Genomic DNA, 15,667 nt, shown 5'->3' on the forward strand with positions numbered 1-15,667 from the left:
GAACTGTTAGCAAAACTTTATCTCCCAAATTTGCTATTAAAAAAAAAAAAAAAAAAAAAAAAAAAATACATAGTCAACATCTCCCCACTATAAATGATAAAGGAAAAGTCTGGATGATGATAACAGAAGACCCATGCTAAAACTATATCTCTTGTTCCTATTACAAAACTGCTCAGCACTCCTGCCATCATATTACAAAAGTCACACAAAAGCATGGAGGAGGAAAGAAAGTGTTTTCCAACTAACAGTATTTATTACACAATGACTGCAATACAAACTGCCAAAAGACACATATAATATTTTAAATTTGCATTCAACAGAAACTACCACACTTCTGAATCCCTTTCAGTTAATCCACCAATCTAAATAAATAAAAAGGTCAAGCTTGCATGTAAAAATGGCTTATTCAGTAACTCACCATCCTGCTACATGAACTGTACAGAACCGAATATACAGAGCTCTTTCCACAAGTGGGAAAAAAAAAAAAAAAAAAAAAAAAAAAAAAAAAAGATGACTTATTACAAACCTATACAAACCAAATGCATTATACCATTTAAGTTTGATACTAACTTAATGGCACTGCTAAGACCAAAACAGTATTTGTAAACAGTGTACAAATTTGAAAATACAGAGGCTTTACTTAACAAAGATACCTATGTCAGTCCTTGTTATGTCAAGTAAGTGGTCACGGAGAGGGATGCCTTCATGTGATGGCAGTGATATAATCAGGTGACTCCACTGCCTGGTTATACAAATGTCACTCAACTATTTCCCTATCCCCCAGAAGGACAATTTAAACCTGCAATCCACTGGGTTCACGTCCAAAATGTGCCTGGGGTTGCTACTATACTATATGAAGTAAAAGTTCCAAAATATAAACGTTTTTCATTATAACAGGTACTGTAATCCAGAGGATGTTGGTAAATAAGCTAAGCTGGTAGCAATGGAACTTTAATAGAAACTACAAAAAAAATTACAGGACAGGCTACATATATCAAGGATTTAGTGCATACTTATCTCTAACACCAAGTGATTACTCGTCATCAAGGTCATCTCCTTCTTCATAATCCTTGTCATCATCATCATCTTCAAATACGGCTTTGTCAATATTCATAGCTTCAGACTCATCTTCATCTTCACTCTTGACATCTTCATTCAAAATTCTCTTCAACGTTGCTTGCACCAGTGCCTTTCTATTCTGAATCTTCTTGTCTCTTATATTTATTTTCTTTGTGACCTGCGAAAGATCATACAGTACTGTACCTTTTCATATATCATTCATCCCCCCTCCCTCCTCATTTGGAGAGTACATGTCCAAGTAAAGCTACTCAGATCTGACAGTTACACTGGGTCAAGGGTTATCAGCTTCACCCTCCAGAATGGCATTATGTGAACAATATACCCCAACCACCCCTCAGATGGAAACCCTTACGGGTCCCAAGCAGTCAGAGCACCATAATCTTCAAGATCACAGCATCCATTTGGTTATAAATTATGGTTAATACATTGCAATAAATGGTTTTCTGCATTCCAGGTAACCATTCTTCATTCTCTCCACATCGTCCAACAAACTCAGGGTGCTAATTCTAACACTTTCTATACATACATAACAACACCACATTACTCCCGAACTTCCTGATTTGTTTGTCTGTTTCACCATATGCTCCTCTCAAATTACTCCACTCCACTCCCTTTAACTCAATACATTCATTTCATTCACTGCCAGACGCCATGTATCCCAGACGGGGTGGCCAAGGGCTTAGAGTTACTTGTTTTACAGGGAGGGGCACTAATCCTCCACCAACCCCACTTGACACGTAGGGATGCCAACAGCATCTGGTGTTCCCAGGCGGTCACCCATCCAAGTACTAACCAGAACTCAATACAATGTGTAATAAATACCTGAACATATTTCAGAACGTCGATCTTGTTGAGGAAAAGTGTGACCTTTTTGCCGTTGACCAGCACATGTTTCCTTGCCAGCATCTCCTCTACCTCTTTGTCACTGCCAAATGCTATCTTGGCCACCCTGTGAAAAAGAGGTGTCATCAATAGTATCATCACCATCACTAAAGTATGGGCTGAGATGGGGTCCAAAGCAAGAAATGAGAAAAACTTACTACAGGGAGACCTAATCAACAGCATGCCCAATTACGTGAACCACAAATTCGAGTATTTGCATAGGCTTCTATCCATTCAATCCTGTGATATTTTTACTGTCTCTATGTGACTTTATTCAGATTATGACAACCCCGCAGTAGTGAGAAGGTTAATGAATGTTGTATCTAATATCTCCCATTCAAAAAGTATGTGTAAATAATTTGAAGACAGCAAGAATTAAAATGAAAAGAAAAAAAATCAGTTTCAAGAGGTTTACCACAGCACCATCATCATCATCATCCTGACCTCTTTTCCCACTAAAGGATGGGGTGAGGTAGCATATAGTAAAGAAGGCTAATGCACATAAGAAGGACTTATCAATTGCATGTCCAGTTCTGCCTCTTTCATGCATTCTCATTTCCTTATTTTCTGTACCTGCTTCACTGCTTTACACTGCCACTCTGTAAAATAAGTAACAATCTGCAGCATTTATTAGTTTAGGACACAGGCACTCACTGTTACAACTAGGGATGTCTCCTAAAATACTGTAATTATTTCCACACATTTGGTGTAATAAATTGGGAGAAATGGCATACACATTCTAGGTACCACTGGAACTAGAATTGGCAATTTCTCAGAGATTTATGGATTCTTACACATTTTCTTGACCCATTCCATCAATCTATGTCAATCCAATACCACTTTTTTATTTTTATCTTACTTTCTCTGGGTTATTTTTACTCACTCTGGGATGTACTTTAAAATGGAGAGGTATGATAGAGCCTTCAGTAACACCTTCCTTACAAGAGGTCTATCATAAGTTAGACAAAATTATCTGGTGGAAGCATGAGTAAACACCAAAAATAGGTCACAAAAGTGAAGGGGCTTACTGATAAAATATATAAAGCATAAATAGGATGACTTACAGTACTGAACCCCTTTTTAGTTCATTCTTGAATAAATAACAAAAATAGGTCACTAAACTGAAGGGGTTTACTGATAAAATATATAAAGCATACTGTATTTAACCCTTTTTCAGTTCATTCTTGCCAGTACTTGATACTGTAATTTAACTTGGGAAAGGCCTCTCATATTTAAAAGGTATATTGATATCTAATCCCTGCAGTTGAAACAGCCTATCCTAAGCTAAATAATAATTAATTAGAATAAGGCAAGAGTAAACTGAAAAGGCCATTGCTAAATTCAGGAAGTTAACAGACGCAAAATGGCGCTCCCTTACCTGATACCTGTGTCCTTAAGGATCCGAGTCAAAATGCCGAAATGCTTGGCCTCTTGAAACACATTCTTCAAATCTGAAGCTCTCACAGGAGGCAAGTTCACAGCATATAAACTGGAGAGGAAAAGCTCTGTTAAGTTCAATACAATCTGACTTATGTAACCAATAAATAAATCACTAACGAGACTGCTCTATTCCTACACTAATTTTCATCTGCCTATCCAACCATCCATGATCTAATCCTATGCTGCTCCAACAACCAAGTAACATCCACCTACCCACTGTACCTTCTGCCTAACATCAAAATTGCAAGATACAATACAACAACCATGCTGGAATAATACGACTGAATTATTTGCAACTTAAAAAAAAAAAAAGTTAATAATCACTATCACATAACAACGGATCAAGTAAATGACAGCATATAATAACTGTATCACTTGCAATTTAGTAAGATGTTTCCTCTTGTCCTTTGCTCTCCTCATGATTGGCTCAACTGTGAAGGCCTCGGATCCAGGCAGCAATTTCAGTTTGGTCTGTAGTTTGCTGGCATTGGCCTTGGTCTTGCAATGCACCACCAGCATCCTGCACATATCAAACTTGAGATGCATTAGAAAATTCATTCAATGTACATACCACATAACAGTATCCTGAGCAAAACAGCTTAGTGCATCCATACTACTAACTGCCTCACTCTGATGTTTTCTTGCTACTGTTAGATAATCTTTTTTTCAGTTTAGAGGAGATTTTTGGTAGTTAATGCATTAATGATATGTATATCTGACACCCTGTCCTTCGAAAATCCCTTCTGATACTAAATAAAATCACATGGGAAGAAGAAAATATACCTTGCTAATCAGTCACTCACCTGCCCATTGTGACATCTTTAGTGTTCTCCACAGCCTTAAGTATGTTCTTCATGTAGTCTTTATTCAGTGATGGGAATTTCCTGGTCATAACTATATCAAATTCTTTTTTTCTGGATGGGTCTGCCTCTTTCATCTTCTGCCACTTAACGGTTCTTAATAATTGTTTTTCTTTGTGCGTTAATGTGGCTCCTGATGCCGCTGCCTTCTCAATTTCTGCTAACTGCTCCTTCCTAGCTTTCATGCCTTCACTTGGGTTAGCTGCATTGCCTGCTGGTTTCTGAGATGCCGAGCTTTGACTTGAAGGGGTCATGTTTTTATGTTTCTTGCCCTGACCTGCTTTGGTCCCATTCACTGCTGGTTTTTGAGGTCCCTGACTCTGATGTACACGGGTCTTGTTTTTACCTTTCTTGCCCTGAAGTGCTTTGGCCTTTTTAAGTGCCTGATTGCTCTTCTTCCACAGGGCCTTCCTCTTTGCCAGTTTCTCAATGTGTGTTAATGGGGTTCCACCATTGGATGCTGGAGATACACCCTTCTGGAACTTCTTCTTGGCTGATTGTGGTGTTTTCTTTAGGGGAGCATTACCTTTTGCAGGTGCTAGATGTTTATTTCCTGGGGTCTTGTTACTTTTCTTGGCTTTAGCTGATTTGGCCTTCTTCACTGCCAGACTCTTACCACCTGGACGCTGAGATGTCTGCTTGTTCATCAAAGCCTTCTTGCCATGCTTTTTCTTCTTCTTCAAAGCACCTGGCTTGTTTCCATGATGCTTGGCCTTTGTCTTTGAGATTTTTGTCATCCTGGGAGAAGACCCACTGAAGCAACCTGAAACACAAAGCATACTGTACTGCAGTTTGGAAGGAAATAACACTACTTGGATAATGACTTCAGGGGTACTAGAGGAATATAGGTGAAGGGTGGAAAGAGGAAGAGGGAGGCAAAGGATGAACTGAGGGACTGGGTGTAGAGGTAAACTAATTCCCTGAATCTGCATGACGTCCTTTTCTAGTTCATACTTGGAACTACTTAATTATTTTGCTAAACTTCAGAAAGGTCCATTGTACTAAAGTGGATGGCTAACTCTTGCAAGTATGTCAATCCTATTATTTCTTGTGGCTACCTGACTATCTATTTATCTATTGCCAGACACCTCAATCCTGTAAGGGATGGCCACAAACAAATCACCTCCATGTTGTCCTGTCCAATGCCATTTCATTGCCATTCCCCCAGCTCACCCCCCCCCCCCTTTCTCATATATCTCTCCACTCCATCCCTCCATCTCATCCTTGGCCTCCCCCTCCCACTCCCCCCCTCCACCTCACTCGCATACACTCTTCTCATTAGTCTCTCACTCTCCATCCTCTCCATGTGGCCAAACCACATCAATGTATTTCTCCTAACACTTTCCATCACATACACATCTACACCACAACGCTCCTTCACTTCCTCTTTTGTCAGACTGTCTCTCCACGAAACTCCACATGCTCCTCTCAAATAACTCATTTCCACTGCTCTCAATCTTGACTTGTGTCCTTCCAACAAGGTCCAAGCTTCACTTCCATACATTAGAGTTGGTATCGCAATACTGTCATGCAACGACTTTTTTACTTCCATGCTCACCTGACGATTTCACTAGTTTTTAAGATTTCACGGGCTGAAAAGTTAAATGAAGGTCGTATCTGACTCTACCAGTTCAAGTTACTTCTCTGAGACTGACTAAACTGGTCTGCAGAGAGCAATGATAAAAAGAAAAGCTGTTTTCATTGTACTGAAGGGAGTTAATGTTAAATATTCATGAGCTACAGTAACTAAAAACTTTAAGTCAAATATATGACTAAACTTCCATTAATCTTTTCATTAATTTTTTTGCAACCAAAGTTTCCATCCTACGTTCCAATGTCAAGCTTGGTTAGACTGTTTTATACTGCTACACAAAATTGTCCAAAGTCAATGAAGATGGTAATTCCTTTTATTTCCTCCCGGGCTTCTTCTTACGTTTTCCTTCATTTTATGTGACAGTTGTAAAAAAAAAAAAAAAAAAAAAATTAAGCAACCCAAGAAATGAAATGGTGAACACAATACCGGTACCAAAAACAAGTAATTTGCAAGACAACAAATTTGAAAGGACTGAAGTAAAATCCACTGAACACCCCAGGTTTCATGTTCAATAAAAACGGGTTGAAGCTACAAAGTGCTGATATTCCACCCTGATCTGGGTACCACAAGATTAATGCCTGGAATACCCTCCCTGAGGAGGTAGTCAATGCCCCTACTACTGGTGCTTTCAAGGATTAGATCAGTGGTATTCCAGTAACAAAAATATATGTAACAGATAATAAGTATTTTATGATAAAAACTTGCAAATGAACTTTTGTAACAAAATAAAATACACAACAACTTACAATCCTAAGTTATTGATGCAAATATTTATGTAATTTTGCCTTTATATATTTATGATGAAGTTTATTGTGAACTTGTTAACTTATTGATTTATTACTGAAAGATGTCTTTGCTGAATCTGCATTTAAAATTGGTTGACAGATGGGAGCCCTAAAAGAAACGTAAGTCTCATAACCTCCCATGTATTTGAACTAAGTAAGCACTACACCTCTGGGCTGGGTCAGGTTTGGTTAGATTATGTAAAATTACCATAATATAGGATAACTTAGGATAGGTTTGATTAGGTTTGTCAGTGTTTTATGTTCTGGGCTGTTCTTTGACAAAACTACTTAACTACCGGTACGGTAACCTTATTCACAGAAGGGTAAGGTTATCTGTGAATACAAAATAGAAAATATAACGATGTTAATTCACTGTAAATGTATCATACCGGTAATGCTTATGAGCGTTGCACGGTAAATCTTTATCAAACAGACATGGAGATTCTAAATATAACAAACTCATGATCTCAAGGTAAGCAATTTTAAAACATAAGCAACACAGATAGTTAACTGATCCATGGTAACTGCAAGAAGTGAGTGGAAAAAGACAACATATACCAATTTGGGGGTGTTTAAAGAAGTGGCCAGGTCGTCCGTGGCAATGTTTCCTGACGATCTTTCCGACAGGCCACATTGTTTACCATCACTCTACCTGGACGCATCAGTGTATCCCATGTCAAAGCGATGGAAACCTTAATGATTTGACCAAACCTCACTTCTACTTGACAGCCACCTTTCAAATTAAAAAATGTGCATTAGGAACATTAAATATGGCCTGCTATTGGCAGACGTCAGTGGATTATTTACGTATTCTAAATCCTCATTTGTAGCTTTCTGAATCCAAATTTGTAGCTTTCAGAGGTAAGTTTATAGAAATCCCCAGCAGCTGCGGTAACCCAAGAATAATAACAAGTAACCAGCGACTAATTTCGATAGAAAATATGGAAAGGCCGAGCCCATTTGGAAAATAATTAATCGTTTCACTAGGTATGGTACTGTTTCGAGCCTCCGGGCCAAGTTAATTTGTTAGTAATGGTAATTATTCCCAACAACGTGGGCTGCTTACCTCAAAGTAGCTGCTGCGTTTTCGAGCGGGTGGTTAATATCTCGTAGCGTTTTACGGGATCAATCGCCTGGGAGTTCAGTATGCCGACCGCTAAAAGTAATTGCAACTAGATACAGCAGACGACTATAAAGCAACACCCTAACACATGATTCGTCTGAGTGAAAGGTCCTGTTATCAAAGCAGCATCCAACACGTGGGTGGGTATACGTTCGCAGTCGCTGTTGATCACACCGGATTCGCTGGAGCGGCTGGATTCATGCGGTGGATATTTAATGTTTACACTATGAACTTTCCAAATTAAAGTCGATTTCATATGTTAGTGGGTACCCATGAACGCCTTTATTAGGCAGATGACGCAATAATTTCATGAAGTTACAGAGAAATAGGAGAGATTTGACGCAGCCGGACGGCGTTTAGTAGGCAGTATTTTCGTCTTAGTTGTAAAGTATCGTAAAGGAAAGTGCCTGCCTGAGTTACGATAGTTTTGGTTCCATAAACACAGACAATGGTGGCTGTGAGTAAGACGAAAGCGGTAAGTCCGGTACTGCATTGCTCACTGTATTATAATCTGAGATAGCATTAACTCGTGCCTGTCATATGGGTTAGCCGAAGGTCTAGTGAGATTCATGTTCTCACTAAACCTTGGGTTAACCTTTGGTAGAACATATGCCGGTAAATATGAACTAATATTACGCACCGAGTCGAGCAATTTTTTTTTTTATTTTATAGACCTACGTCTTCAAGGAAAATTAGTATTAGATACATCTCAAGTGATTAACATTTGATTTTCGATCAAAAACTGTTGGAGAACAAAGGAAATATACCTACTTAGCGATGTTGCAGAAAACTGCCTGAATGCTCCTGATAGCATGTTTACTGCCAGTTTAGCTGAGTGGATATGATGTCACCTCAAAAACAAACCCAAATGTATACAATTTTAAACCATAAATAGCAGTGGAAGCCCAACTGGAAGCGCTGAAATCTAATTGGGTCCTTCGCACTCCGTAGACCCCCCAATGATTATAACCTACCCAACCTAATGCAAACTAAAATGAACACTATGTAAAATGCGCGAAAACAGTATCATGTGTTAAGAACATTCATTAATCATGGCGCAATCATCACCCAACCATGTGACGGTGAAGTTAGGTATGGTCATGATAGCAAATCTTTATATACATCACAGGAGACATCCATTAAAAATATGATACTGATTAGTAAAACTGTGCTTGGTGCTTAAATTAAGTTATTTCATTTTCCATAAAATATAAGATGTGCACAATATGACATATAATAATGTAACCCCCTGTTTACGAACATTTATGGAAACCAACATTTTAAAAAAGCCCATTATATATGTTGATCTACAAAAAATAATAAAGGATCCTGTTAACGCATCATTCCAATTGAAAGTTTGGAAATAGGGCATCACTGATGTACATATTTGATCAAATGCTGATGATGGAAAGGAAGCTTATGGCTACAGACAGCAGTTTAGTATACTGTGTTCAGTGTACAAGCATAGTCCATCATTTCTGGCCCACCCTACATAGTAGGTGTTAATGACTGAATATACCAGTGCTGAAACTAACACAGTGTGTGAGACTTAAGTTGCTGTCAGTGTGGGATGGGTTAAATATATCACCATTTTGTATCATGGAAGATCTTTTAAGTTCCAGAGGTGCCAGATCAAATGCATGGTTAGAACTGTAGCCATTGCTTCAGCACCTCCTGTGCATTTTTCACATTAATTTGGGCTAGATTTTTGTCCTTTTTTAACTTATTTCACGTAGCTCAGTGGCAGAATAAGACAGTACTAAGACTGAAAGAGTTAGCCTATGGTGTCTTGTGTGAAAACTGCAGTGATTTTCTTATATTTCAGAATGCTCCAAAGACTGAAAATGGCATTAAAGCTCCCATCACAAAGAGAAAGAATAAAGGCAAGACTCCAGACTCCTTAAACAAGATGAAGGAGACTGGTGATGAAACAAAGTCGCCCCTTAACACATCACAGAAAATTGACAGCCAGGCAATTCTCAAAGTTGCTGAAGGGTATAGAAACCGTAAGACCATAAGGAAACATAGAAGAAGGATGAGGATGTTGATGGGAGATACTGGTACCAATAACACTGCTGACAATAATGCCAGTACCAATAACACAGCTGATAAGATGTTGCAGGGAGATGCCAGTAACACTGCTGATGTCACACTGTCTGGAGGCAAGAGGAAGAAAAATGTGGAAAACTCTGTCACAAAAAATGATTTGGTGCAAGAGAAGAATACTGATACTCCCAGTGATACTACATTTGTTGTTGTCTCCAATGCTAATGCAATCGAGTTTAATGATCCTGGCACCAAGAAACTGCTGAAGGTTTTGTCCAAAGCAAAAATTTTATCTCTTTGTAGGTAAGATTACAAAGTTTTAATTCTTACTATAGCTCATGCACCTTAACTTGGTGGAAATTTTGTCCTTTTGCAGCATATTTTGTGGCTCAGTGGCATAGTAAGACGATACTACAGCTCAGTATCTTTTCCATAGGACTCTCTGATTAGCACAATAATCTAATGTTATAGCTCATGCATCTTATCTTGGTGGAGATTATTGTCTTTTTGCAGCTTACAGTATTTACTTGTAGCTTAGTGACATAGTAAGACAATACAGTACTACAGCTAATTTATTATCTTTTCTATAGAAATTTGTGACTAGCACCATAATCTGATGTTAATGCGTTGCTGCAGTTCAGCATACAAGACAAAGAGAGTAATATTAGGCCAAATTATAGTAAGCAGACTATAGTGATGCTGTAGCTATATCATTTAAATTTTTGTAATGTACTGGTATATACAGTACTTATAATGCTTTGTTAGATAGTTACGGTATGTTGGCTGAAATTGAATTTGATGCATGTTAATATTATTATTTCCTTTGTCTTAAAAGTTATCTGCAGTACAATATATAGATATAATGGGTAATTTTTTATATTAAATGCTTTGTACTACATATCATTGCACATAGGCTATAATTACTGTTTTAACTCCTTCATTCCAGTGGTGTACTTCCTGTTCTTGTTGTGGTTGTTGTGGCCTAAGGTTCATCTGAATGTGATTGTGGTGGACTGCAGGCTGAAGATGCCCTTCTCCTGCAGTCCATCACTTTTTTTCAGGGTATAGCTATGTAGGAAGATGAGGGATGTTTGTATAACTGGGCAGCGGAGCTACCCAGTTATGCTGCCATGTGGAAGGATTTTCCAGCATCATTTTATTCTAAATTGCTACCAAGTAGTTTTATTCAGCTTTAGGATAAACCGCATGAACTAGATGCGATAGATGCCACCTTCTCCAATATCTTTATTCATAGTGGGCCTTCCTAACTTGAGTAAAATGAAAAATGCGTCCTTGCAGTGTAGAAATGTTCTTGTCAAATTACAGTACTTTCCAGAGTATAATTTATCACATACCATAACCCCCAGAGCCAGTGATGTCTTTTACATTTTTCCTTGCTAGCAGACACTTTTACTGAACTTACAAAAGAGTTCTAAAATAGAACAGCTTAATAAAGGTTATACCAGGCATCCTCAGTTTGAAAAATAAAATATATTCTCATTTTAAAAAAAGCTGGAAATAATGAGAAAAGTCTAGGAAGATGCTGGTGGGCTGAAGGGGTTAAATTTTTATATAAAGTACTGTAGTATGTCTGTGGCATTAACCTAGACTTATTTTAGCCCCAGCCTACATGTTACTTGCAAGGATGAGGTTGCAGCCAAGGAGTTAAGAGAAGCAGTGATGAAGCTAGCACAGCACAAGGAGTTTAACGTTAAGGAGTACAAGGAGAAGAAGCTTAAGAATGTGGAGACTAGGTGAGATCTTTACTGTACTTTTTTGTATATTATTGATGATGATGATGAATTAAGATGAATTTACAGCGAGGAGCATTTAGAGTTTTGTAAAGTGGCAGAAGTGAAGGTCATCACACGCTTTTAAGTATGTTCATACCACCTTAAAGTATTTCTGTATACCAGTTCATTAATACCATACCTCACTGCTATTGGCAATTAAATAGTAATTCCTACAGCATTCTTTTTCATATTTTTAGTTAGTTGTTTTCCAGGGAAGGGCACTAACCCTTTCCCAATCCACTTGCTGTCACTTAGGTAACACGTGTTGGTTAGTTGTAAGGTTACCACCCAGCATTGTAAATGGTTTCCAGGTTTACAGGAATCAGTGCAGTGAAGTGACATTGGACAGGGTGACATGGAGACAGTTTGTTTGTGGTCACCCCTTACAGGATTGAGGCTTCTGGCAATAGATAGATAGATAGATGGATGGATAGATAGATTCTACAACCATTAACCTAGCATAGGAAGTTATATGTTGGACACTGTCCAGATTTCACTGATACCAGAATGTCAGCAGTAACACACTAATGCTGAGTCCTAGTCTCATTAGTAACCATTCTACCCTTCAGAAAGGTATGTATAAGGTTGCAAAGGGATACCTGGAGGGTGGGATTATTAACCTAGGAAAGCTGAGGGGCAGAGAATACTCAAGTCTGGGTTGCTTCTCAATCCCAGCCTTCTTCCACTCCACTGGTACACTTCCAGTCATCCAAGATTTGTGGCATATTTTCACCAAGTATTTAATTCCACTCTCTCATTATCGTATCATGAGCCATGGATAGACTCTGAACTGGAGTGATTAGATATGGCCTTAATAACCCAGCAGTAAGAGAGGGCTGTAGGCCTAATAAAAGTTCCTACAGTTTTGTTTTCACTAGACAGAGATCCATAACCATTTTCAGCTTAGTTGATGGCCAGGTATAGTCAGATTGGAGGATAAATTTGAATACCATAGTAACCAAGTAAACCCATTACCACCTGATATCTAAGACTCATCAATTTTCATGCTGCCACACCTTAGTATTCAAGTTTTTAGAATGATCCAGTTCCACCAGATAAAAATAAAGCAACAATAGTAATGGCAAGAAAAATGTATAAAGGACATCACTTAGATTCAAGTGCCTTAATTCACTGGACTGTGGTGGAGTGGCTGACCCATTCACCCCCATAAGGAGAAATAAAGAATACATTGTTACCATTTTACCTATGTAATTCCATCCCATTGCCATTATTCTTCACAAAATAGTGTGGAGAGCAGTGTGTTGTGGCTGTCATGTATTCTAGTCAGTGTAAGGTTTAAATCAAAAGAGTGGTTGGGGTTTATTACTCTCATATTGCCACACAAGGAAAGCAACTGGTTTCTCTAGCATCGAGAGCTTGGGCTGAGTAGCCTAACTCGAGGCTGCTGGTGGGGGGGCAATAATTGATGAAACAACAGATTCAGTCCCATCACCCTAATTTTACTGTTCTTCCTACAGTAAGAGTGTTCATTATAAGCCATAGATTCCTCTTCACCACTAATTTGATTGTTCTTCATGCAGTGAATGCGTCATAGAAATGGTAGATTCTTTCCCCCAACCTAATTTTTCTCTTCTTTCTACAGTGAGAATGTGCAGTAACCAGTTGAGCAGTTTGGTGTGGCTGTCATGGATTCTCGTCAGCTTCGGGGGCATTCTGATACTCTACCTTGCCATTTCTTGTTGTAAATGCCACAAAAATATCATCTTTTTCATTAATTGGAACTGTGTCAGTAATAGAGAGTCATAAATAGTATGCATAAGAACAATAGTTTTGAAGAAATATGCTCTTGTATGGAAGTCTTGTCCATTGAAAAGTTACAGCAGCCCCTAGTGGTGTAGTGGTTAGAATGCCTCAGTTGGAATGAGGGCCATGAATAGATTCAAGTTCCATGAGGTGATAGGAGGTTTTATAATAGTGGATTTCCAGTAAGGGACATAGGCTGGTCCCATAAGTGTATTTAACTACAGTAGCATATCCTTGGGAGTTCCTACATCTTGATGGGATCAATATAAGATTGGGTGTTACGACACTTTCAGCCTGATGTTGACCCTCCATGCCTGATGAGGATCAAAGTTGAATGGGAATTGTTGTGTCATGTCAGTAAACAACATTTCCCCATGTCGGTGTAATTCTTCCATTGAATCATTTATGGCACTGTGATAGCAATGCATAGAACAGAAAGGTGTAATATGCTGAATAAATTTATAAGTAAAAGGCATTTGAAAGCCTCCAGGACTCCAATAAAAATGGTTTATGATTAAAGATGGTTCCAGTAATGAGGCAACATTAGCATCTTCTGTTTCTGCCAGGTGCATTCGCTGTCTACTCATAACCTTACTGACCCTCACTCCATGTGCACATTGTTGGATAGGGTCAAGTGCAAAGAAGGTTAAAATACTTGGGGGCTCCACTGACTCTCAGCTGTGTAGTCATCATTGTGGAATAGAATCTAGAGTTGTGCTGATTGTGAAAGGGTTAATGATTCACTTAAGAACAGTCAGGTTTCTGTAATTAGGCCATCTGAATAAGATTGCGTAGAAGTAATGGAAATAGAAAACTGGAGTTGTCCTGACCTCGAGAAAGGTAAGTAAATTGATAGACAAATGTAAAGTTTCTTCCCACAGTACTTGAAGAGGATGGATTCATTTTTTTTCCTGTCCATAGTTTATTGAGTGAGCAGAATTTGTAGTTCAGAGTGGAGAAAGACAGGTTGTTGTGTAACTGATAAACATGGGGTAGTCATACAGTACTGTATTTCTGTTTAGTACATAAAGATTGAAAAGGTAGGGATAACAGCACTGTATTGTACTATGTTTAGTTGCTGCTTTGAAAGCTCCAGGCTCATGTGGACATGAACCCAATGAACTGCAGGCTGAAGTTGTCCATATTTGCAATAAACCAATGTCTGCCTTCCCTTGCATTCCGCTTAGTAATCATGAGAACTAGAGATGCTGGGGTCAGAGGGTTGTATGTTGTAGAGTTACAGACCTCGTTAAGTGCACAAATTACTGTATACTGTATAAAGTGTAGAAAGGAGAGTGGAAGAACAGTGAAAATGTGAGGAAAGTGGAAATGAAGTAAGAAGCAGATGCAAAGTAGGTACTCAACAGTCAGTACGTTAAGGATAGTGGGGAGAGTGGAATCAAGTGTTTGAAATACAGCATTCTAGGAAGTTTGGTTGAGTGGAATTGTACCTGAGGAATGGAACTGGCGATTCTGCATTTGTACTTAATGAAAGGTGAGGTGAAATTAATGCAGAAGTAATTGTGATAGGCTATGGGTACTGAGTTGCAGGGAAGGTATATATAATGGTAATGATAAGAAGGTAAGGAATATATCAGTGTTGTGAATAATGAACAGAATGGATTGAGACGTGGCTGGGGTTGTGTGGGTCAAATATTTGCAGTGAGATAGATAGTTGAGGAAGCATTTGAGAAGATATGTAAGGTATATACCGGTATGGCATTTAAGGATTATGGGAGGCTTTAACGTGTAAGATATGGATAGAAAACTTATGAATGCTGTAATGAGTTATGATGGGAAAGAAGCATGGGTGGCTGCCATTGACCCTGGGAGGTACACTACAGTACTACTGTGATAGGAAATTGTGGCTTCATGTTCAGTTATAGCCACACAATCGTCATTCTCAGGTAGGAAATACAGGATCAAAGTCCAAGCTGAGATCCTCACGTGTTGCAGATCTTAGTATCACAGATGTCTATTTTCCCCAACAGTTTCCAGCAACTGTTAAGGAAGAGGGTAATCGTTGCTGGTTTGGCACTTGGTTTTCAGGTTCCAGCCTATAAAAAAACAGCTGTACCATGGCATCGTCAACATGGGGATTTCTTAAGAAACATGGTTTCTAAATACAGTATATAGGCTGAAGGACAGTGGTTGGTTAGTATGCAAAAGACTGTACAGTACTAAACATAGATCTGAGTGTGCAGATTGCATGAGGAAATGTGTTAGTGCCCACATTAAAAAGCCTAAGTTGATAACGTTGAGAGAATTAATTGAGTAAGGTGGAAATGAGATTGCAGAGG

General features: G+C 38.6%; 2 protein-coding genes across 5 annotated transcripts; one reads left to right on the top strand and one right to left on the bottom strand.

Annotated features, from left to right (window-relative positions):
* Window positions 1-86: 86 nt before the first annotated feature.
* Window positions 87-7,947, bottom strand: LOC145402532 (uncharacterized). The gene is made up of 6 exons (XM_080274526.1): window positions 7,708-7,947; window positions 4,206-5,025; window positions 3,782-3,922; window positions 3,341-3,451; window positions 1,903-2,029; window positions 87-1,237 (listed from the first exon to the last, which is right to left on the bottom strand). Exons 2-6 carry the CDS (start codon window positions 4,997-4,999, stop codon window positions 1,034-1,036), a joined length of 1,377 nt encoding a protein of 458 aa, XP_080130652.1. The 5' UTR covers window positions 5,000-5,025; window positions 7,708-7,947; the 3' UTR covers window positions 87-1,033.
* Window positions 7,948-8,144: 197 nt separating this feature from the next.
* Window positions 8,145-13,837, top strand: LOC145402534 (uncharacterized). Of its 4 annotated transcripts, none has more exons than XM_080274529.1 (4): window positions 8,145-8,221; window positions 9,590-10,113; window positions 11,430-11,564; window positions 13,207-13,837. In XM_080274529.1, exons 1-4 carry the CDS (start codon window positions 8,213-8,215, stop codon window positions 13,220-13,222), a joined length of 684 nt encoding a protein of 227 aa, XP_080130655.1. In that variant the 5' UTR covers window positions 8,145-8,212; the 3' UTR covers window positions 13,223-13,837. The 4 variants fall into 4 exon arrangements, 3 of the variants coding, with proteins under 3 accessions (XP_080130655.1, XP_080130654.1, XP_080130656.1); XR_013897816.1 differs by having other exon boundaries at window positions 8,151-8,239; window positions 11,455-11,564; XM_080274528.1 differs by having other exon boundaries at window positions 8,151-8,239.
* The last annotated feature ends 1,830 nt before the right edge of the window (window positions 13,838-15,667 follow it).

The sequence above is a fragment of the Coenobita brevimanus genome, chromosome 58, assembly GCF_032717465.1.
Source record: "Coenobita brevimanus isolate Jiangsu-jjx chromosome 58, ASM3271746v2, whole genome shotgun sequence".
NCBI lineage: Eukaryota > Metazoa > Arthropoda > Malacostraca > Decapoda > Coenobitidae > Coenobita > Coenobita brevimanus.